At 38.0% G+C, this 25704-nt stretch overlaps 1 protein-coding gene across 4 annotated transcripts in view; it reads right to left on the reverse strand.

The window, feature by feature from the left end:
- Nucleotides 1–4582: 4582 nt before the first annotated feature.
- Nucleotides 4583–25704, reverse strand: part of DCLK1 (doublecortin like kinase 1) — a 212467-nt gene continuing 191345 nt past the window's right edge. For 2 of the 4 annotated variants that reach the window (XM_072134414.1, XM_072134420.1), the window contains 2 exons: nt 18830–18903; nt 4583–11504 (listed from right to left, as the gene is read on the reverse strand). In XM_072134414.1, the coding sequence (XP_071990515.1) occupies nt 11447–11504; nt 18830–18903 (132 nt within the window). In that variant the 3' untranslated portion in view covers nt 4583–11446. The remainder of the gene's footprint in view (nt 11505–18829; nt 18904–25704) is intronic. The other 2 variants (XM_072134413.1, XM_072134419.1) reach the window with 1 other exon arrangement.

Genomic DNA, 25704 nt, shown 5'->3' on the forward strand with positions numbered 1-25704 from the left:
GCATCAAAATTCTAAGCTTTTATATATTTTGCATTACCACATCATTGATTACATTTTATTATCTCTTGGAGACTACATTATTTGACTAATTTTTGGGGAGTACATTTTTAACCACACATCATCACATGGTGCTCACAACTGGATGGAAATCATTTAAAGACTTTGTCCTCTTTCAGCAAATAATTTTGATATAACAAGTCATACACCTGTGTGACATCACATGACCATGGATCGGTTGTTGAGCCTCTGGAAATAAACATAGAAACTTTCTATAGAATGAGAGCAAGCAGAGATCTAGAGGAATTGACACATGTGATATTGTTTGTGTAATGAAAAGTTTTGCAATTTTCTAAGATGCTTCCTGTGTCAATTTAATAAAAGTGGACAACCCCTTTAACCCCTAGGCGCACCAGGACGTTATAGTACGTCCCCGGGGCTAGATGCTTAGCGCACGGGGACGTTCTATAACGTCCTGCTTCTGGCACCGGCTCACGAACGGAGCCGGTACCAGAAGCAGCGGCTGTCAGCTGTCTAGTACAGCTGACAGCCTGCGCTAACACCCGCGATCGGAGCCGGCTCCGATCGCGGGTGTTAACCCCTTACACGCCGCGGTCAAACATGACCGCGGCGTGTAAGGGTGTTTGCGCTGTGGATCGGATCCCCCGCGCCGCTTACCGGGGGATCCGATCCTCTTCTGGGCAGCTCCGAGGACTGGCATGTGCCCCGGAGCTGCCCGGTCTCCATGGCAGCCAGACCCCTTCCGGGTCTGGCTGTAAACTGTCTGAGCATGCGCAAGCTTGCTCAGACAGTTTACACTGCTCTACAATAAAATGGTATTGTAGAGCAGTGTATTGAACTTAAACCAGTGATCAGAGCATCACTGGTTTAAGTTCAAGTATGTATAAGTAAAAACATGCAAAAACAGTTAACACTACACATTATAATAAATAAAAAATAAATACATAAAATATAAGCCCCTAAAATGTCACTTTCCCATAAAAACACTTAATAAAGTATAAAAAACATAAAAACACAAAAAACCCCGCATATTTGGTATTGCCGCGTCCGTAACAATCTGTATAATAAAACAGAATCGTTACTGGACTCGCACGGTACACGCCGTAGAAAAAAAACGCAAAAACGTTCCGAAAAAAGATAATTTTTAATTAATACCCTATAAAAAAAATGCTCTAAAAAGTAATTTAAAAAATGTTATGCACTCCAAAATAAGCCCACTAAAAAGAACAACTCTTCTCGCAAAAAATAAGCCCCTAACTAGATTTGTCAGCCGAAAAATAAAAAAGTTATGCATATGAAAAGATGATGATGCTAAAATGAACAAGATTTTCTCCAAATTGGTTTTTATTCAGTACAATTGAATAAAATACACAAAACCCCCACATATTTGGTATCCCTGCGTCCGTAACAATCTGCATAATAAAACAGAATCGTTATAAGATCCGCAAAGTTAACCCCGTAAAAAACAAAACAAAAAAAAGCTCCAGAAAAAAGATCATTTTCAATTAATACCCTATAAAAATGCTCTAAAAAGGGATTTAAAAAATGTTATGCACTCTAAAAGAAGACCACTAAAAAGAACAATCCTTCTCGCAAAAAATAAGCCCTTAAACAGATTTGTGAGGCGAAAAATAAAAAAGTTATGCATATGAAAGACGGTGATGCTAAAAGTAACAACATTTTTGCCAAATTACTTTTTATGCACTAAAAATGGGAAAAAAATAAAAAAATCTATATAAATGAGGTCTTTTTGTAATCGTGGCGACCCATAGAATAAAAATAATATACTATTTTTATGGTATGGTAAACAGCCAAAAAGAAAACCCCATAAAAATCTTCCTGAAAAGTGATGATTTTCATTTCCTCCACCAACAAAGAGTTAATAAAATCTCACCAATTAGCCTATAGATTCCCCCAAATTACGTACCAGAAAAGTGCATCTCATGTGGCAAAAGAAATAAGCCCCTATAGGTCCTCATTAAAAAAAAGAAAAAAATGATAGCCTGAACAATGTGACATAGCAAATCTGATCAGCATGGCGCCTCCTTCCCTTCTATGCCCGGCCGTGCGCCCATACAGCAGGTTACCACCACATGTAGAGTATCCGTGTACTCGGGAGAAATTGGGTAACAAACTTTGTGGAGCCTTTATTCATTTAATCCATTGTAAATGTTTAATTTTCCACCCAAAATGAGTGTATTGTGAAAAAATATTACAATTTGCAGACTGCACCTCCATTTTGTTTTAACCCCTATAAAACACGTAAAGCGTTAACAAACTTCTTAAAACGGGTTTTTCATACGTTGAGGTGGGTAGTTTCCACAATGGGGTATTTTACGAGTCCCACTATTATTTAGGCCTCTCAGTGTCAATTAGAAGTTGAGCAGGTCCATCTAAATACAGGTTTTGGTGATTTTACAAAAAATTTGAAAAATGATACCTAAATTCTGAGCCTCATAACATTCTAGTAAAATATGTTGAATCTTAAAAAACCATGCCAACATAAAGCAGACATTTGGGAAATGTAAGTTATGAATTTATTTGGGAGCTATGACTATCTGCATCAAAAGTAGAGAATTTAGAACGTTGAAAATATAGAATTTTTCCAAATTTTTGCCAAATTTAGTTTTTTTTCATAACTAAACACAAAAGATATTATCCAAATTTTTAAACTAATTTGAAGTACAATGTGTCACGAGAAAACAATCTCAAAATCCCCTGGATATCTCATAGCGTTCCAAAACTATAACCACTTATAGTGACACAGGTCAGATTTGAAGAATGGGGCCGCGTCCTTAAGGCCAAAATAGGCTGTGTCCCCTAGGGGTTAAATATACAATAACTTTTTGTTGTTAAAAGTTGCGACAATAAAATATAGGCCCAGAATCCAGTACTGCCTCAACTGACCTGGGAATAAAATCAATTGCTGAATTCTTGCTCTTTTTCAGACAGGGTCAAGACCAATTTGCAAGCATGGGTACTGAAATTTATGACGATTCTGGTAAATGTGTCCTTTGTCATTCAAGAGGTTGTGGCTTAACGATGTTCCATACCTCCATCTATATGTATACTTACCAAATTTTTAATTGGTAGAATGTTTAACCTCTTAACGACTTGACCCTTTTTGGTTTTTTTTGTGTTGTTTTTGTGTTTTTCACTCCCATCTTCAAAAATATAGAACTCTTTTTTTACATACAGTGCCATTTACAGATGTACAGCATATATACACACATACAGTATGTACACATACAGAATATACACATCACATATACACACACACATTTATTGCCACATGCAGATGTACCGTATATATACACAGCATACACCATATACACATACAGCATACACACATCACAGATACACACACGTATTCAGCATACGTGTATATTTGTATATACATCACATATATGTTATATAAATATTATGCTGTACAATGTACAGCATAATATGTATATAATGGTGCATGTCCTCCATTCTTTAGTGTCAGGTCAGATGATGGGGCCCCCTGACATTATGGGCCCCATTGTGGATTCTTTAACTGCTACCACTGTCTCTTACGTCTCTGATTGGAACGTAGGGAAAAAAATCAGTAAGAATTGGTGTGGGATGCGCTCCACAGGTCACCTCCTTTATTCTTTGGGTCGTTACAATCACACGGATACCAAATTTATATAGGTTTTATTATATTTCAATACATTAAAAAAATCTTCATTTCCCCATCTTCTGATGGTAATAACTTTTTCGTACTTGATGTTTTCTTTGCTACCATTTTGGGAACTGCATGTCATAGATGAGGTTTCTTAATCTGAATGGTAACTTTTTACTTTAAAGGAAAATGTTCAAAGGGGGCTTTAAAAAAGAGACACAGTACCGTATTTTTAGGACTATGAAGCACACAAAAATCCTTTGATTTTCTCAGAAATCAAAGATGCGCCTTATAGTCCAGTGCGCCTTATATATGAACCGTACTTACAGACAATAGCTGCCTTGAACTGTGCACAGGTCTTGACAATTGGGGCCGGAAGAAGCGCAGTCCAGCGCGAAACGGCCGTCGCCCTCTCCTGGGCATTCAGCTCCCACTCCCTCCCTTGCACCTTATGTTTGTGAGTACTAATACTTGATGCAATAAAAGAAGAATTTTAGCCACATCGACAACCTGGTGAGTGCCATCCTTATTTTCCACTTTCGCACTTCTTGTATATTGGACCTTTCTTTTTCAACTAGAGGATTAGAGCACCACTGAAGATGTATACCTCCGTATGTATGGAACCCATATACTCCTAAGCACGTGGACTGTACCCTTTTCTCTTGTGATTATAAGTAGTGCCATCATCGTTCTTGTACAGTATCGTCTGCCACCTGCTGGTCATTCATCCTTATAATCCGGTGCGCCTTATATAGGAACCTAGACGTTTTAGCAGGCATTTATTGATGGTGCGCTTTATAATCCGGTGTGCCTTACAGTCCGAAAAATACAGTACATCGTGGAATGAAGTTGTTGAACTTGCGGAAAACCCCTTTTGGTTTTCCCAAAGTTTTCCTCGCAATGAATACAAGCTCGTAGTACGTTTCCTCAGTAAATATTTTATTCACAGGTTTGGCTTTGCTTTTGTAGTATGCACCACATTTACATTGAGATGAGAGCTACTGTAAATATACAACATTTCCTATCACGAAAGTCTCACTCTCTCCTCTAACAGTCTGAAGCAAGAAATGTATTGGTTGGTAACGTTAACCACCTGCTACAATGTACAAAGTATGAGTTTGGCTTCATGAACGGCATTATAGGTTTTTTAAAAAAGGTTTTATCAATGGAAATCCATGTTTTTCATTTATATGGAAACCGTTAATCTGTTACACAAACACTCTGGAAAAAGCTGAGCAGGTCTTATTTATTGTAAAGGTCTAAAAGTAAAACTGCCTATAGTACCCAAAGCAACCAATCACAGAACAGGTTACATATTCTGTGAGTAGACAAGGAAAAAAGAGTAGAGTTCTGATTGGTTGCTATGGGCAACAAATATACTTTTACTGTTAAGTTAGATAAATGAGGCCTACTGTGTTATGCCCAGGCCTGAGGGATGGGGCTTGAAACAGAGTTGCTTTTTGGTGTTTCATACCCCGTGGCCTGGAGCCTGCACTATAAACAACACAGAAGAGAACATATTTTTCATATTTGCATTTCACACGCCATTCTTAAGAAGTGTGTCAAAGTATTTTGGGGAGATTTACCAGAAATGTCTGAGAGCAGAACTGTCCATGGCAACCAATCAGCGCTCAGCTTTCATTTTCCCACAGCAGTTTATAATATTAAAGCTGATCTCTGATTGGTTTCCATGGGCAACTAGAGCAGTTTTACCTCAGACCTTTCTGATAAATCTCCCTGATAACTTTCATCTGAATAGTTTTAGAAACACAAGCACAAGCCCTTGTATGCCAGAAATTGACATCTATCCCAGTAAACCAGTTTAGAAGGTTCAAATAAAAAAAAAAAATTATTTATTTTTCAGCATTTATCAGTAAATCATAAATTTAGAGCAGTTTGGTAATTATATCTGCTTCTACATTACAGATATCATAGAAGATTTTCATTTATCTATGGGAGCCATTTCGTGAAAGTGATTCAGCATGTCCTATTGTCATGTATTACAAAATAGCCACCACAGCCTAAGGAAACAAAACCAAAATCTTTACCATATTTTGACTTCTGCTCTTACTTACACTTTATGGAAATTCATTTCACTAGATATTCTGGAATACTCGTTACCATAAGCTCACACTACAGTGATAGTTACAGCTCTAGTACAAATCTGAAATAAAATGTATTAGGTTATACAGGCAGTCCCCTACTTAAGAACACCTTGACTTACAGATGACCCCTAGTTACAAACGGACCTCTGGATGTTGGTAATTCACTGTACTTTAGCCTTAGGCTACAATAAACAGCTATAACAATTATCAATGGCGTCCTCAAATAAGCTTTATTGTTAATCCTAGTTCTTATGACAATACAACATTTTTAAAGTCCAATTGTCACAGTAACCAAAAGTTTTTGTCTGGGGTTACAATTATAAACTATACAGTTCTGACTTACATACAAATTCCACTTAAGAACAAACCTACAGAATCTTGTATGTAACCCAGGGACTGCCTGTAATAACTTGTAAAAGAGCAACCACACTTATTACTCACCAACGCAGCACAAAGAGACATGAATGGACTTAGTGCCTTGTGTTCGGATAGCCCTCTGAGTGCTGACATATACAGGACTAGCGCCACCAATAGTATAGTGATATATAGTAATATACCTTCTCATACAAATAATAAAAAATAATTATAACCATTAATAGACCTCATGAACTATATTTTACGATGGATCTCTGTAGTATGGTCCATTATGGGATGCTCAATCTATGGTTCTATATGCTACCTCTGCGTCCTGTTTGACGAAAGCCCACCCCTCCGACACCGCTGGATACACCAGAAGGCTACAAATGAAATTGGTGGCCTGCTGAACAGAGTGCAATATTCCACCAAGCCTCACCATTCAGCTTGAATGATCTCAGGCTATAGCGAGTGTGCAGTTACTATGCAGGACCACTCCGCCCCACGGTCATGCCTTCCTTCATGCTCCTCCATGCCCACTTGGCATGGAGGGGGCATAATGGGGTAAATAATAACAAACTGGCATTCAAGCCCTGATATATGTCCCCCTATGCCTCTAAAACAGAAAGGGGCAGGGACAGCAAGGCTCCATTCCTATAACAAAGGCTAAAGGGATTATCCTTATTTTAGTTAATCCCTAAATGAGGAAGACATAGAATGGTTTACATGACGGGCCGAACATACATGTCTTCTGAATGGGGAGACCTCTGACATTAGTTTATCGCCCTTAAGAACAAAATGATCAGACATGTTGAAAACCAACAGCCTGATCCTTATTTCCGCTAACATTTTCAATTGAAAAAAAATTGGGACACCTATGTACAACTTAGTTGGTCAGCCAGTCCTGCCCATATCAATGTCTGATACATGCTAAATGCACCTCCAGTGCATCCCCAAATCCCCATTTCACCTGAATGGAGAGGTGGCCACACATACAAGCGGATTTGATTGTTCTCAGGTCTCCTGCAGGAGTAAACCGAGAGAAGTAAATGTCTGGTGACCTCTTGGGTCACTTTGACCATAACGCCCATCCAAATGGGGGATCGGAACATGTCTGTGATACTAATACTTCTTTAAATTACTAGCCCAGACAGACCCTATATAGCACTGTGTTAGATCTAGTGTAGGATGCAGGAAGTCTCCCATTGGTCTTCTATGAATGCTTGTGCCTTATAGCGCCCCCTCAGGTCCTGAACTGCCATAACACAGTGTTACCCACAGTATTAATTGCACTGACCAGAAGTTGAAGAGAAGGTTAATAACCACAAGTCTCTATTTCAAAAAGGACATTGGACAGTAATGATTGTATAACCTTTCTTACCTTAATCATTATTTTGGAAGGAGTGACTTCATTTCAGACTATGACTTATTGATAAAGTAACAAGAATAATTCAGAATCCATTTAGCTTTATCCACAATTTTATATAATGTATCCATGAAAATGCACCAGGTTTCCCCTTGATTCTCACACAAATACATTTCTTGCTCAGACAGTATAATATAAAAGATCAGAAGAAGGGCTAGAACATAGTGACAGCTGTACTACAAGTTATTGCAAATGAATGATTCTACAGTTTACATACATGATAAAGATATAACATGAAGAAAAATCATCAGAACATGGTGTCATCTCCGCTTTGTTACACCGAGTAGCTAGTGTTGTTATGTCTATGTCATGCATCGGCTACTGACAAACATACAAAATGGCACAATAATAGAAAGGCCTCCTCTTGGAGGAAGTCAAACTCGAGGTTCAGCTAAACGTTCCCTAAGGCTCAATGCTACATCTAAAACAAGATGAGTCTCATCATTATCGATTAAGGGCCTTAGGAAATATGGCACCGGACTGATTTTTGCTACTGGATAGTTGTAATATTCTTTATTTTTATGTTTATCTCTTAAAGCAGTGCATACACTTTCTAAAATAATATTACTTTTAGGCCTTTTATTAGTAAGGTGCAGAGATTTTGTAGCTTTTCATTTGTTTGTTAACAGAAAATAAGACTTTAGAAACTTCATATATTTTTTGCTTTTTTAGATTTATTGGTATATTTGTGGTAGGATCTAGACTACAGGTCATCGACTTTGTTTTTTAACTAGAATACAGCAAGCAATTTCAATTAAAGGGGGTTTCCTGGAGTAAAAGATAGGTCTTTGCAGTGTCAATCCTATTAATAGTTTATGTAAGGCAAAGCAGCCGAGTAAAGGAATAAACTATCAAACCAGACACACGCCATCAACAAGAATATTAAAATATTGGCTATTTTCGGTGCCCCCAAAGATTAAAATGGAGGGTGCAGACGTGCTGCATCTGGCCATGGTAATGGTATTAGACTCTGAATCTCAAGACAGAGGTGAATATGTCACATGAAAATACTTCAAAGCTGTTGGAACCTAATGCAGAATCTGTAACAGGGATTAGCTGGTATATATAATACTAGTATGTGACTAAGGGCCAATAACCTCATGGGCATTCAGGTACCATGGCCCAGATGTGACTGCTGCCTATAGCTGTGCCTTCAGGTCAGGCATGATGAGGTATGGTGGCTTAGGCTATGTGATGGTTAAACAGTCTGCAGTCTTTTTTAGGCTCAAAATGTGGTTGTTCTTTTGCCATATCTTAGTGCCCAGACACACACTGTAAGCAGAAATTAGTAGTTAGATATTTCTGTCGGGTCCATACACTTTGTTAAAGGGAACCTATCACCAGCGACCTCATAATCACTAAAGACAGCTTGCAAAAGCCCATTACACCTGCATTGCAAAGATACCTTTGTGTCTCTGAGAATTTTCGTTACAATATAATTGGGTGGTTTAACTTATCGTATTTTCTGGACTATAAGACGCACTTTTTAGCAAGAAAAAATCCTGCTAAAAAGTGCCTGCGTCTTATAGACTGAAGGTCAGGAGGATCCAGCACCGCCAGACCCTCATGACCGCTGTAGGGGAGATGGGGTGATGCCCTGACACAGAGCTGCACCCGATCTCCCAGAGAGGAGCCTCCGTACTGCTTTCTTCCTACAGGTACAAGACCTGCGGTGATGTCAACATGATGTGACTGATTACATGATTCTGACATCACCACAGGTCTCATACTGCCATGCTGCCCTGGGACAGGGTAAGGGGCCAAGAGGGATCATACAGGTGTATTTGTTATTTTAACACACTTTGGGCTCATTCTGACGATCCTGGGTTGTCTGTGAATCACGGACCATGCATAGTCTGGATTTCACAGGCTGAACAGGCAGAGGGCGGGACTGCATGGATTATAGTGATATACGATGTAAGGAGTCCCTTCTTCCCTGCTGTTATTATAATTACAGATTGTCACTGTTTTGGGGGAAAGAAGAGGCTGGTTTTATTGTATATCACTACAATACCTGTTGGTTGGTCCGTGAAGTGACCTAGATGACCTAGACTAATGATGTGTATCTATGGAAAATATCATGTGGCTCCACTACTTTGTTAAAGTCTTTATTGAATTCTTAATTCTGCTGAACATGCTTTTTATCACTAAACACATCCTTAAAGGGAACCTGACAGCAGAAATGAAAAAATTAAGCCATGACAGTTTGATATCAAGCAGCTAAACAGCTTTCTGATCATTTTTATTCCATGGTTCAGTGTGTGGTATATTCTGGGAAATCAACTTTGAAGTGATATGTAAATTGGGGGTCATCTGCAGAATTAAAAATGTGGCTATGAAATGAAAAAAAAAACGTTTACAAAATAATAGAGCAACATAATTTCTTGTATGGTTACTTAACATTTGTCTAGGTTATCTGTGGACATACAATGCAACTTCTTTACCCGCAATATTACTGAATAAGCTCTACTGAGAAAACAGCCTATTCAGTAGTTCACAGATCTGTGCATCTTCTAGATATTTTCAGTTGTTTTCTTAGCAAACCTATGCCTGATTGATAAGTATTTTATTATAACCTTAAAGGGGTATTTCCAGGGGTATTTAGGACTATGGAAGTGTGATTTCGGTGCTCCCAAGAACTTGCACAGCAATCTCTCCATTCAGAAGCAAGACCCACCCCTATTATATAATTATCCTATGGATATGTCATTACTATCTGACTTGGGAATACCCCGTTAATATATTTTATAGCATGGGGTATATGGAGTAATTGACATAAGTGGATCAGCCATAAAATCGTTGTTATTGTCTTCATTCATTGTTTTAATGACAATAATATTACAACAGCGGACAATGAAACGTGAAAAATGGTTATGAGCAAAGTAAACCTAAATCAATGATAGAAGAGTCAAAATTTATTGGAAAATGATAAACCAAAAAGAAAAAATTATTTGAACTTATTTTTTTCTTGGTGGAGTATGACAGACGTAGAAAGACAACAGGCAATAGACATCCATCGCTCTCACACATTGGCTTCCCAGATATCCATTACTATAGAAGCTCACAAACAAACACTAACTGGTAAATTTGGCTTTCGTAAAATGTAGATTTCCATTTTCTGGTTTCCAACAATGTTTTATTGATACGTCCTTTTTTTGCAAATTTTATGTCGACCCTCCTAGGGAAATGTAGATGTATAATGCAAGTGATAGGAACATGGACTGGACTGAGGGTAGATGCCTTCAGTCCATACTTGTAGCAATCTCTATTTTCGTCCTCATGCATCTGTGCTAACATACACTCACAACTCGGCCTCTTGTAGGCCCCATAAACCGGTGTCATTGGGATGAGAGATTACCCACCGTAATGTGGCTGTGCTTCAAATTACATATAAATATTCACAATTATGTTATTCTATTATTCTCCTATATTTCAGTGTTACAATCCATATATTCACTATTAATCCAGGGCTAAACATGTTATGATATACCGATAATAATCTGCAATGGTTGCTGTATGTGGTATCAATGCAAACGTAACCCATCTACTTCTTCTCCACAGATAGCAGCCTCATGTTCATTCATCTATCAGTCAGTCATAAGAAGATATTACAAGCATTTACCCCATTAGGACAAAGGTGTCCTCATTGTCATATTTTTCACCCCTGCTATTTGCTATTCAAACCTAGAATTATCATCCAGACCGGTAATGTCCATAACATATTTCCAGAAGGGTTTCTCGTTCTCATTCTGAAGTCTCGAAGGGTTAAGCCAAGACTTAAAGTGTTTCCTTAAAAGGGTGAGTTGGGTGAGCGAACAGTCTCAGATGAACTTGGTGAATAGTCCTCTGACTCTGAAGTGAGGTCAGGTGCAGCTGGCTGGGCCACGAATCGTCTCCTCACATCCTGGTTGCGTCTTCGTCTGAAAACCTGCCTCTCCTTATCAAGAGCGGTGGTCTGGGGGAGCACAAAACGACAGAGGTGTTACATACTGACGATAATAATAAGACTCAAAGCCACCAAGTAAGAATAAGCATATGGTTATTGTTGTTAACATGGTAAGCGTTGGAATCGGTTGCCCTGTCCTGAGAGTTGTGATAAAGTAAACGCTAGGCTATGCCAGTACTGTCTAACCTCGGCAGCGGATTTGGAGTCTATGGGGGAGATCTATTATTATGCAGGATATTGAGCAGTTGTCTATGTGTTAGACTGGCAGGTTTCCAATAGTTGGATTTACAGTCCGGTTTATGTGCAGTGTTATGACCTGAGTGAAGTCAAAACAAACAAAATTGGTGTCAAACGTTTGTGCTGGTTTGTGCAGCAGAAATTTTCGTTTGTGCTGCTATCGTTTTTAAGATTTTAATGAAATTTTCCAGAGGTCATCAGAGGTCAACCCCCCCCCACCCCACATTGCCCAAATCAAACAAAACTGGGACCGAACAATTCTGCTATGTTTGTGCTGGTTTGTGCTGCTCAAATTTTTGTTTGTGCTGCTTATGTTTTGAATATATGAACAAAAAATTCAAGGTCAAAAGTTCAGCCAGCCCCCCCACATTAACCGAATCAAACAAAACGGGTGTCAAACAATAGTGCCACGTTTGTGCTGGTTTGTGCAGGAAAAATTTTTGTTTGTGCCGCTATCATTTTTAATATATTCATACTTTTTTGCAGAGGTCATCAGAGTTCGTTTCTTCCAAAGTACAATGTGTTTTCTAGCTCCCCCTGGTGATCAAACCAGGGAAGTGTTACTAGGTTTGTTTTTTACCAATTTATCCTAAACACCTAAAACACCTGAACATACCTTAAAAATGATAGCGGCACAAACGAAAATTTTTGCTGCACAAAATTGAACAAGGTGGGGGGGCCAACTTCACTCAGGTAGTGTTATGTCACTGTCAGCTGTGTGTGCTGTGTGGGAATAGACTGTACCAGCCACACAAATGTGTAATATCTGCTCAATTTCTTCTTTTTTGCAATGTTTTTGCACAGGAAATTCTCAGATACATCAAACATAAAATTGAGCAAAACCTTCAAAATTGAGCAAAAATGTTAAAATTGTGCAAGTTTGAGATAAATCTCTGTAGTAGCAAAGGACCTACATACACCGCCTTCTATGTGTAGTTTTGCGATTAAATTTGTGTTCTTTTGAAAATTCTCAGTTGATAAATGTTTGTGTTGCACACTCTGTGGTGTATTTTTTCTGCCATTGCGTGATATTAGAGTTGTGTTTTTTTCTCGCTATAAAAACCCTTCAAAAACGATGTTTGCGCAAAATTAGTCACAATTATACGCCAATAAGCTACATAAGACTAATGATAAATCTCCCCCTATGTGACTAAAATTCTTAAAGGACATCTACCATCAGGGTGAAGGATTGTACACCAAGCACACTGACATAATGGTGTGAGCTGCCTCTGTCAGGATCTGCTCTTCTTTTATCTTCTTATGCCTTTGTTTTTACAAAAAAAAAAGATTTTAAAAATTATTCAAATGAGTTTGAGGGGCTGTTAATGGAGCCTGAAACTCGGATCATTTTCAGAATTTTTAAAGCCATTTTTTTTGTAAAAACAAGGGCGTAAGAAGCTAACCGAAGAGCAGAGGGGGCACACACCTGCATGTCAGTGAGCTTGGTTTATAATCCTTCATCCTGGTGTTAGATTTCCTTTAATTTTCAAATGGAAAAAGGTTCAGTAATGTCCCATCCCACTACAAATGTAATAGGTCCTTAATATCAGATTGGTGGTATCCAATATTCAGCACTTTTCAGAGAATGGAATGGGTAGCAGACATCTCCATTTTATGCATAGTGGTTAGACCAAGTAACTACTGATCAGCTTCCATTCATATAAATTGAAGCTAAGCTGCAGTGACAAGAACTAGCCACTACACAGAGAACGGAGCTGTCTGCTTTCCATTCCATTCTGAGTACAGCTAATTTATGGGGCTGCTGGCTGTTAGGTCCCTCCAATAAAATATTGAAACTTACTCTATGGATATGGTAATATAATTAATGTGATCAAACTGCTTCAATTTCACTGAATATAAAGTTGACTGATCGTTAAAGAGATTGAAAACCCCAAATTACCTACAAAAGGTAGGTACACCCTACTCATATTCATTGGTCCAGATTTACTAAAGCCTTTGTGCCAGTTTTCTGTCTGACTTTGCATGTTCTTTGTAGTACAAAGGGCTTGCACAGGTATTTAAGAAGTGCTACATTTGTGTCTCACCCGATCCTTTTGTGGCGCAGCTGCATTAGGAACCATGCGACACAAATTAGGGACGTTCTGGTGCTCAGTCCGACCCTGCACCTTATTTATCATACAGAGTCCGACGATTCTCGCACACCCTATGTTAAAGATGCACCAAAAAAAAGTTGGTGCACTCTGTCGGGGCAGTGATGAGGGCGCCAACTTTTTTTTATAAAGAATGGATGCCACAATACATGAATCTGGCGCCCCCTGCACTATACACAGACAAACTTCACCTAGTGTAGTTTGCACTGTTTTTAGTAAATGTGCCCCGTAGTATTCCTAGCACTGGGAGTCACGCTTCTTCCTTCAAGCCCTGCACAAGGTATAATTCAATGAATCAGCTGTGACTGGAGTGTTCCTTTAACGTCATGTTAAATTATTCTAAATACCACAGTGATCACTTGTGTGTCTAGATTTTCTGGATCTCCCAAATCCCAACTCATCTAAAACTGCAATTGTGTTGCACACTTTCTATTCTATTTAGAAATATTCATTTCATATTTATATTGATCCAGAAATTTTTCATTTCAGAATAAACTCAGATTTCATTTATATGCACCTCTGATGGGGCTGTTATCCCCACTTCTTTGTTGGAAAGAATAGGTTTTACTTGCTATATCCAGAATTTCTAGACGTGATGCACCCATTTTCTCTTTTCTCTAGTTTTTCCTCTTGCTATGATGTTTGACTACAAGTGATGTCAAAGGTTTCATTGGGTAGTAGAAAAAAGAAAACAGGTCAGTGCCTGCTGGTGCATGAGAACCAAATTTACTGAAAGAACAGAATTTCTCTTAAAGTGATGCCACACATGGCGTTTTTGGTTAGTTTTTAAGCATTTTTCAGTCCAAAAACCCCATGTGTGGCATCATACGTTCAGTTTTTCAGATGCAATTTCTGATGCCTAAATATGGAATGGAGTAAAAGTAGGAGGAGGAGCAGCACCTTTCAATTATTTGTCTCAACCCATTAAGATCCACACCTGCTTTTGGCTCGGAAAACTGCATCTGAAAAACTGAACGTGTGGAGGCACCCACAAATGATGACTTGTTGGGAAATAGGATAGGTGTGTCTGGAAGTCTTACAAAGTGCACTCTGCAATGCTGGTTTTACGTGTGTGAAGGTTTGGGAGCAGGTAGACGGGCCGTCTACGGATGCTCATAAACTGGAACTGAACTCAGCATGTCAGTTCAATTCCGGTTTATGAGCATTCAGGTTGGACATTGCAGCAAGCACACGATGAGAGTTTAACACATCAAACTTGACTGTGGGCAGGAGGCCTAAAACTTTCTATATTAGTCTTGAGACAGGTGTAATCGGCCTGTGAAATACGGACCTTATGTCGGCCATATTTACTAGCCTGAATCAATGTGTGGGGACACGGACTCAAAGCATCACTGTCATCTATGATGCTGGAGTCCCTACTTCCCTACAGTATTACTATCCTGTACGGAATACATGACTACAGCATAGGCCCATTCACCTGTGGGAAGGCAGGGACTCCTAGCATCAAAAATGACCATGATGCATAGCTAATGCACATTGTCCTGAATAATAATATCCTATGATAATTCCTCCCTATATTACAACAGCCTTATAGCAGATTATGATACTATAAATGCAATGTTCAGGCAGGCCACATATCTTATAAATTAGAGCCGACTTAAAGGGTTTTTGCACAAACTAAAGTTAGGCTCTATCCAAGGGATTGGGCCTTACTTGCTGATCAGTGGGGGTCTCAGTGCTGAGACCCCCAAAGATCACAAGAACGCGGGGTCAGTTGGACCCCTCGTCACTACGTCAGACTAATGGAGCAGATGGCCGCGCATGACCGTCTGCTCCATTAATCTCTATGGTGCTGATGTAAATTGCCGAGCACAGCGGTCACAGATCTCCGTCAGCTCCATAGAGATTAATGGAGCAGAATGGTCATGCACGGCCGTCTGCTCCATTAGTCTGATGGTCCCCTCGTTCTCGAGATCTGCGGGGGTCTCAGCACTGAGACCTCCACTGATCAGCAAGTTAGGCACTACCCCTTGGATAGGGCCTAACTTTAGTTCATTGGAAAACCCCTTTAAAGGACCAGAAATAATTAAAGGTACAGATGGAGCACTGGTTAACATAGCTGAAAGTGAGTTGGCTCATTTAGTTATCACAGAGAATGGGAGGTTCCCTGTATTCACTTACACTATAGATATATCACGTCTGGTTAATGGGTTAAGCCAGTCATGTAAATCAGGGCTACATCTGTACACGATTACCTGCTGCTATTTATTTCTGACTTCCTTCTGTTGGCTGCAGTCTACATACTGTTTATGTGACTCCCTATTATTCTTTGTGAAGCCCCTCTATTATAGCAAAGGTAGAAGAGAACAATACACCTAATGAATCTCATATTTATCACTCCAGCGCCGCTATCTGCTCCAGCTGAATATAATATAGGAAGCATAACCTTACTATTTACTTTGCTCAGCCTTCGCCAAGACACCCAGGAGAGTCGTTTGCCTCAAGGTGAATAGTGCTAGAAATCCCGACTACTGAAAACTGTGTAAATAAGTAATGTCCTGTTTGCGGTGTAATGGTTGTTTCAAGACTATGTCCATTCTATTGACGGACCACGCACAGCTTAATAGTGAATATACTTTATCACAGAAAAAAACTGAGATTGAGTTTTTCAATAGTTCCCCGTTAGCAGCTGGCTGAAACTTATGGGGGTGTCAGACATGTCTGGGAGATTAGACAAGGTTTGCATTAGAATGATTTGTTGTAAGAGGCTTATGGTCCAAAGCCAATAGTGATCAGCATATGCTTCCTATGGTAAATACCTCCCTGGCCGCCCCCGGCCATTCCTCTATAATATATTGTTACAATAGGTCCGTTCATTATTCCATTACTCTGTATAAGTCTTTATTGCTATATATTGTATATTATTATACTTTTCTCTTCTTTGTTTACCTGTAATCTCCTTTATGACCACATATTACACCAACTCTACAACATGGGTATGATATTAACCCTTTCTGGGCTTTCATTTCATCATCTTATCCTATTATTAAATAAGTAAAGGATTAAGGGATCTTAATTTTACATATTTTGGAGGACTCACAAAAGAACTCTACTATTCTGTAATGCTTTTTTACTGGAGACCTACCACAATTGTATAGTTGCCCATGGAAACCAATCAGAGCTCAGCTTTCATTTTATAAACAGCTGTAGGAAAATAAAAGCTGAGCTCTGATTGGTTGACATGGGCAAGTCAAATATTTTATAATGGATTGATAAGCTTTGCAGGATCTTCAATGTAACTGGAAGCTGGCACACATGTATGATAATTTTGGGGATGTCAGTCTCTCTCACTCATTTATCTCTCCATGGCAGTTTCAAACTTGGTGGTTTGGGTGACCATGGGTCACAAGAATGCCCAAACTGCCCATATTCAGGGGCGTAACTACAGCGGTAGCAGCCATAGAAGATGCTATGGGGCCCGCATTGTTAGGGGCCCCCAGAGACAGATCTGTGTAAGTGTATAAATGTATATATAAGTGCATAAATGTATCCACATAAGTGTATAAATGTTTGAGTAATATACTTCATTAAGTAAAGCAGCAAATCTGTTACTTGTTTATGCACGTTCTCCTTTACTGAGCAGTGTATCTGAAAGCCATGTGAGCTCACTCTACTTCCAAAAGATAAGGAGGCTAATGATTAACTCTCTCCATTCCTAGAGAATATACTTTTTTAATTTTTAATTTTATTTCCCTTCACTGCTCTTGTTTCCTTTCTTTAAATTGGTGTGGACAATGGTGGGCAGAGAGTGATCTCAATTGTGAAATCACAGACATTTTAAGACCGTCTAAGCAACTGCCCCAAAAAATCCAGTATGTCTGATCCCAAATTTCCTGCACCTGCTATTGAGGGAGAATCAAGCAACCTCAATAAACAATAGCTGGATGCCACTAAAATTGGAAACTTCAGTTGACTCTCCCCCGATGTGTGGATACTACAACTAACCAATGGCAACTCTGACCACTAGATTTTGGGTGGTGCCCCAATAATGTTACCTTCTAATATGTCTTCATATCATGTATAGTAAGTCTTTCTGTTATTTCACGTCAATACAAAATTGGCATTGAATGTACAGCTATTATTATTCTTGTACATAATACATATTTCAACAAGTTATATTGTTATTCTATTGAAGTTATTCTATTACCATCAACATTCTTTTTGTGTAACATTTATGTAACATTTGCCGTAAAGAACATTTTTGAAACAAAATTTCAAGTTTTGCATCATACAAACAGCAGCGTCACTAAATTCTAGAAATATATAGAGAGACAAACAGTACAAATAACCAGACAATAAACTTCAGACCATAACACACTGAAGTGACTGATGCTCAATGCATTCTCGTATTATGCATTGTTAGTTGTCGGGTTTTCGGTAAGGGTTGTGTTTTTTTGTGGTTTAAAATTACATATATACATCTTTTTTGACCAATTTGACATGCTTTGTGCAGCGCTGCGTAATCTACGTGCGCTATATAAATAAAGAATTATTATTATTATTATTTTACACATTCATATTCTGTAAATTTAGAATATTGTACACAGCTGTAGCAGAAGTTAAATAGGACAGTCGGTAAAAGTGCACAATCAGCACTGCTACATCTATATGCTTTTACGGAACAAACTCAAATTGTAATAGATTTTCTAAAGATTATTTGTAGTTAATGTTAATGCACTATACGGAATTTCTATATATATACTGTGTTTTAAACCACAGGAGGTATATAGCAAATGTATGATGAAGAAAGCTGGCAATGTCAGCGTGGAGAATGGACGGAGAGGGATGGAGAAGGCGGATGGGAAATCTCAACAAAGACTGAGATTAGAACTTATAAAGCGGTTTATGGACTGGGTAGAACAAAAATAAAAAAAAGCATGTTTATCCACTGAAGGGACTGGTTAATGGAGACTGCCAGCACGTCGCCATGAAAACACTGACTGTTGGCGCTGAACCATCTCATACCTTATCCAATACATTCCTGGCTGTTGGTAGTAGTCCAAAGACCCTGATCTCTTGATGGAAAAACCGTGGTCCAGCTGAGCAGAAAGAAATGGGGCAACTCAGTGGATCATCCATTTGCTAGAAAAATTCTATTTCCACATGACTCGGGTTATAATGTAATAAAGAAACGTATTTACCCTCTTTTCCCCCCCAACCCCGATGATCAGAGTCACTGCAACAATTCACCCCCCCACCCAATAAATAAGGTATGATGTCATACAGCTACACCTTTGTGTTGCCTTTCCTTTGTATTCAACTTTGTTGTATATTATTAAAGGAACACTCTTGATATAACTCCCTTAGGGAATTACATATACAGTATTAGAGTATTAATTATTATTTTATAATTGGGAGTGTTCCTTTAATACACCAAACATCAAACTGCAACAGGGAATTTATCTTTGCATGTGTATTACTGTATTCATTCATTGTAGAGGAATATTATATTTATTGCAAGAAAATATCACAATTTAAATCCATCAAATTACAATTATATCTTAACTATCGTCCTATAGTAATATACGAGTCAAACTGCTAATGTAATTCTGTACTAATAACACAACACTACTAATAGAACTATATAGAACTTATACTATAGCAACCACTAACCTAACATAATACTATACCTATATTTGTAAATTTACTTCTAAAGCATTTACACTAGAGCAACTACTATTCTAATATAACAACTGTCCCACTAATATAATATCTACATACTCATTCAACAATAAATGTGGCTATCTGACTACTACAATTTTTTCCATATCTACAGGAAAGGGGATACTTTCTGATTAGTGGGAGATCGAAGAATGGGGTCTGTTGTTCCCCACATAAACAGAACAGCTGGTTGCTTATCTGCCTACTGTTTCATTGATCTCTATGTTGCTGATGGAGATGGCACAATTCTCTGCTACTTCTATCAATGCCATAGACAGTGATTGAAGCAGCGGTGGGCATGCTCAACCTGCTGTTTCATTTATTTGGGGCAAAATTGACCCCCATTCTTGTGATCCACTGGAGGTCCACATTGATCAGCAAGTTATGCCCTATGCTTGTAGTGACGACTCCTTATAGAGTTCACTTCAAACTCCTTATAGAACAATTGCTCTACTGCATGGAATATGTACGTTCTTCCCATGGAGATCTAGTTTTGTCCCTCACTACATAAATATACTTCATCTGGACTGTGAGTCTTAATGGGGGAAGTGAGATAACATCTGTACAGTACTGTAACATAAGTTGTCACTGTATAAATTAATAAAAAGATAAATACTATACTAAAAACATTACTAATACAATCTGAACTCAACTACTATAATAACAGTAATAAAATAATAATTAAATACTAATATAACTACTGTACTAAAGTAACATACACACTAATAATATAACTACCACACTAATAATATAACTACTGTACTAATGTATTATACATACTAATAATATCACTACTGTGCTAAAGTAACATACACACTAATAATATAACTACTGTACTAATGGATCATACACACTAATAATATAACTATTGTACTAATGTAACATACACACTAATAATATAACTGCTGTACTAATGGATCATACACACTAATAATATAACTATTGTACTAATGTAACATACACACTAATAATATAACTACTGTACTAATGGATCATACACACTAATAATATAACTATTGTACTAATGTAACATACACACTAATAATATAACTACCACACTAATAATATAACTACTGTACTAATGTATTATACATACTAATAATATCACTACTGTGCTAAAGTAACATACACACTAATAATATAACTACTGTACTAATGGATCATACACACTAATAATATAACTATTGTACTAATGTAACATACACACTAATAATATAACTGCTGTAATAATGTACTAATACAACATAGACACTAATAATATAACTACTGTACTAATGTATCATACATACTAATAATATCACTACTGTACTAAAGTAACAAACACACTAATAATATAATTACTGTACTAATGGATCATACACACTAATAATATAACTGCTGTAATAATGTACTAATACAACATAGACACTAATAATATAACTACTGTACTAATATATCATACACACTAATAATATAACTACTGTAATAAAGTAACATATACACTAATAATATAACTATCGTACTAATGTATCATAGCCACTAATAACTACTTTAATAATGTACTAATACAACATACACACTAATAATATAACCACTGTACTAATGTAACATACACACTAATAATATAACCACTGTACTAATGTAACATACACACTAATAATATAACCACTGTACTAATGTAACATACACACTAATAATATAACCACTGTACTAATGTAACATACACACTAATAATATAACCACTGTACTAATGTAACATACACACTAATAATATAACCACTGTACTAATGTAACATACACACTAATAATATAACCACTGTACTAATGTAACATACACACTAATAATTTAACTATTGTACTAATGTAACTTACAAACTAATACTATAACTACTATACTAATATAATAATAATAAAACTACTAAACCAACATCCCTACACTACTAATATAACCTTTTCTCCGCTGATATCATTTATTACACAACATGCTTCTTATTTAAATCACCATAACAATTTACACACAAAACAGAATTGTGGGATTGATTAAATGTAATAATTCCTTCTTCGATTAACATAAAGACTAAAAAACATTCAGATTTACATTCTGTGTCTTTTAAGCCTACTTTTAAATCTCAATGTTAGTGATATGATTGCTGGAGGGACACATAATTTGCAAAAGATTGCTGGTATTAGGAAAGGGTTAAGAAAAGGTTGTCCTTTGTCTGGGAGCTACATACTGACCCATTGACTGCTGCTCTGATATAACTATGGATTGATGCTGCCACCTACTGGTCTAACATTTCATAAACCTATTCAAAAATTAAAATATCAAATACTGTGCATGTTTCCACCGGCAATTAGGTGATCAAATGGAAGAAAACTAAGTGCTGTCATTTACAAGTGTCATTTAAGTGCTGTGTGTTTTAGTTGTTATTTATTGGAATATAAATGTGTACAATATGTCAAATAATATAGCCCAGAGGTTTAAAGTCATACTCCTGGATCCAATTCATAAATATTATCAGGGCTTCCAATGCCATTTATGTGCATTGCAGTTACTAGTGTCCACCAAACCCCTATAGCTATGCAGTCCAGTGTACTAAATGGTCCAGTAATAAACAAACTTGCCCCCGCTTACAAAATGTGCATTGCATTGCTGTCAAAAGAATTTGGTTTTTATGTCCTCCATAGTGGGGGTGGGAGCATGTGCTGAATTTCTCCTCCTCCTCCTCAATTGCACTGGTGGAGTGTTGTTTAATGGCTGTATACATAACTATGCACTTAGCTCCCCCTAGTGGTGGGTGCAGACAACAGGTTTTTGGTTTTTTTACTGTATAGGGGAGAATGATCAATGTATTTATGGCAACTGTAATCAGAATGAGCACTATATTATTAAAGCAGTTAAGGCTGGTTTAGGCTGCATATTATACCAGTGCACTAGCAGACACAGCCCGGCCCCTGTTGCACTGAAACCTCAATTTGCATAAGGATATGAGCCGAATTTTCAGGAAAATTGTAGATTTACTAGAAACAGTAAAGGTATGTCTGGAAACTTTGTAAAGTACCTTTCACAATGCTAGTATTACTTGTGGGGACATTTGGGAGCTGGTAAAACAAATGTATGTACTTTGTTTTTTAATTCTAAAAAAATTACAAGTTTCAGACTGTAAGCTACAACATCTCCATAGATCAACCATCACAGGCCTCTAATTCTTTCATTTAATTTCTAATAAAAATGTACACTATGTATACATAGGAAACTTACATTTGACCCATAAGTTTAAGGGGTTGTGATTTATATTTTTACAGTTTTTATTCACTCCTTATGTGGGATGTTTATATCATTAATGCAGTACTTTCACATCCCCCGCAGCTCTGACCCTTACGGTAGTAATAGTTTCCCATTGATTTACAACTGCAGGATGTCTTCACTGTAATGTGTCAATTTATGGCTTTCACGAACCCAGCAGCGTCCTATAATTAATGTGGACTGTACGGTATTAAGTTACACTGTACTGGGTAAATCATGCAGAAGCAGTAATTGTTACCAGCAGTGATTTTAGTTCCAATGATACCGACTGGGTCTCACATTGTCTGGGGATGACAGATGCACATCTGCTACAAATAGCTTATTCCCAGAACATGAGCTGAAGGTCACCATTCATATCACCGCTGCCATGAACTGTCGGGCATCTTATTAGACTAAACTTTATCAATACTCTGTTCCCATGAAATCCTAATAGAGGTGAATGTAGACATAAATATAACCCTATATAATCAATTACATACTGAGAAGGAACATGTCATTGGGGTACTTACAATGTGTATGTTACCCTTGAACTCAACTGGGTTCTTTAAGGTGTCTACATGACCCTCATGGCCCGCCAGACTACAAATCCGAACACCAATCATTTTCATTAGTTGTTTTTAGTATAAAGGTCTCTATAAATGCTTATTTTCAACTTTAGTCCATGTATCTGTTCGAAGGTCCTGCCAGGACTGGGCTAAGCGGGGATAATATAGATAAATAAGTGTGTGCAATAATCCAAATATCATTAAAAGGAGATAGGATACAGAAGCACAAAGTCTTCCTTTACCATGTAATGTAGCTAGGTGTCTTCTTGTGGAAGGCAACATATGATCAGGACCAGATTATGGGGAGGGCTTCAGGTGCACGGAGCCCCCACCAGCAGCACTGTCTGAATGAGGCGGGTGTACATGCGGCACCACATCACTCCCAGCGACAGTCAGCTTACAGCTGGCTGTTTTTTGGTGAGCGACACCCGGCGGGGTACCACTGAACTCAACGTGCGCTTGCCTCCCTGTAACTCACTGGCTCAGTTGTGCCGATGCAGCCTCTTTATGCACACGACAGTATATGGGGGGACCTTGACCTAGCAGCACAAATTGCAGGCCCATTGCGGTTAAGCTGCCATATTTCACCACACCGTAAACATGCCGGTTGGCTGTGCTGCAAATTATAGAGCAGGTCCTATTTGTACCCACATTGCCGGTCACTTTCAATTGACATGGTCGGGGTGAATGAGGCCTTACACCTTATCTATAGAGATAACCTACATAGAATGTTTAGTAACTTGGTATCTACATTACTTTCCTTATCTGAGTTATATCTTGTACTATAGGTCAGAATTCAGAACAAGTTCTATGTCTTCGTGACAGTAAATGCTTATGATTTACTTTCTAGACTAAGTTGGAATTTTAATTCATAAACTGTATCTTATATCCTTACAAAGTTTATTGTGGGAAATTATGAACTATCCATAGGATTGCTTCTTAAATAACTGATAGGTGCTTGTCTCAACTCTGAAACCTGCACTTCCAGAAAAGGGATCCCACGACACCCGTCCCATGGCTGGGCCAAATGGAAAGGTTGTTATTTTCGGACCTATTTATGACTTTCACCTAGAATAGGGTGGGCTGCATATATACATGGCCATCTCTCCCTAGCCATGGGTCTAGAGACTCCAATTCTTCACAAAGGTGCAGGTCCTAGAGGTGGGACCCATTTCTATTAAGTATTTATGATATAACGTCTACATGGGAGAAGCCCTTTAAGCTGTAGGTGTTGTGTTTGTCAACAGGCTTGTTGAAGAGTGAAGAAATTAGGCGATTACCTTTTTGAGGCTAACTGAGTATATTTGATGGTGAGCTTTCGCGAATACTCGTTCTCTTCGTCAGACATGATGTTATGGCACAACATCATGTCTGATGAAGAGAACTAGTAGTCTCGAAAGCTCACCATCAAATATACTAAGTTAGCCTCAAAAAGGTATCGCCTGATTTCTTCACTCTTGTTCTGTCCTCCATGGCTAACGCGGTACACTACTAGCAACAGGCTTCTTGACAGATTCTAGTAGTAACCAGTAGAAATGGCTGTAAATTCAGGCTGTAACCAGAATCAATGCAAGACAATTACTACTACTGGCTCACCAGATTACCAGAGGATTTTTAGTTGGGCCTAGATTGAGATATGGAGCAATCACTTGTCACTACAGGGTCTTATGGTATTATCTAAAAATATAATGGAATGACCCCTGGTAGACCCCTGGTAGTACCCTAGTCAAGGTACCCTAGGAGTGTGTTCACCAGCCTAGGCAACTTTTTGTAGATTATATCAATGTTTGCTGAAGATTCTTATGAGATGAATAGATACATTAACACACAGTATTTTTTCCCCGACAAGCCAATAATGAAAATGTGTCCATCAGCATAGCAGTGAAATAATATATTGTAACCAGTTTTAATGATTCTTTGGTTAATTAGATCAAGATTGTGGAAGGCTGTTCTTCAGTACCACAGCATTGATCCATACTACAGCACTCAACAGGCTAGCGATAAAATAAAAAACTGAGAGTAAAAAAACAAATTAAATGCATAAATAGTTTGTTAGGAAGGAATTGGCCAATCCCTCTCATGGACAAGCGTGCTGGCGGTCCTCGAATTTATTGCAGAGTGCTGCTGCCTTTGATTATCATCCATGTGAGCAATGACAACATAATACATATGAGCAATGAGCAGAGACTATGCAATGTGCATGTGTGCAAAGAATAACTCGGAGAGAAATCACTGAAAACGCATGCAAGTAAGAAGATGTGCAAAGTACTAAGGTAAGTAGAAAGCCAACAACTGAAAAGAAATAAAATAATAAGCACAGGTAAGTTTCATGCTTCCATAATAATAAT

This window comes from Engystomops pustulosus, chromosome 2, assembly GCF_040894005.1.
Source record: "Engystomops pustulosus chromosome 2, aEngPut4.maternal, whole genome shotgun sequence".
Lineage (NCBI taxonomy): Eukaryota > Metazoa > Chordata > Amphibia > Anura > Leptodactylidae > Engystomops > Engystomops pustulosus.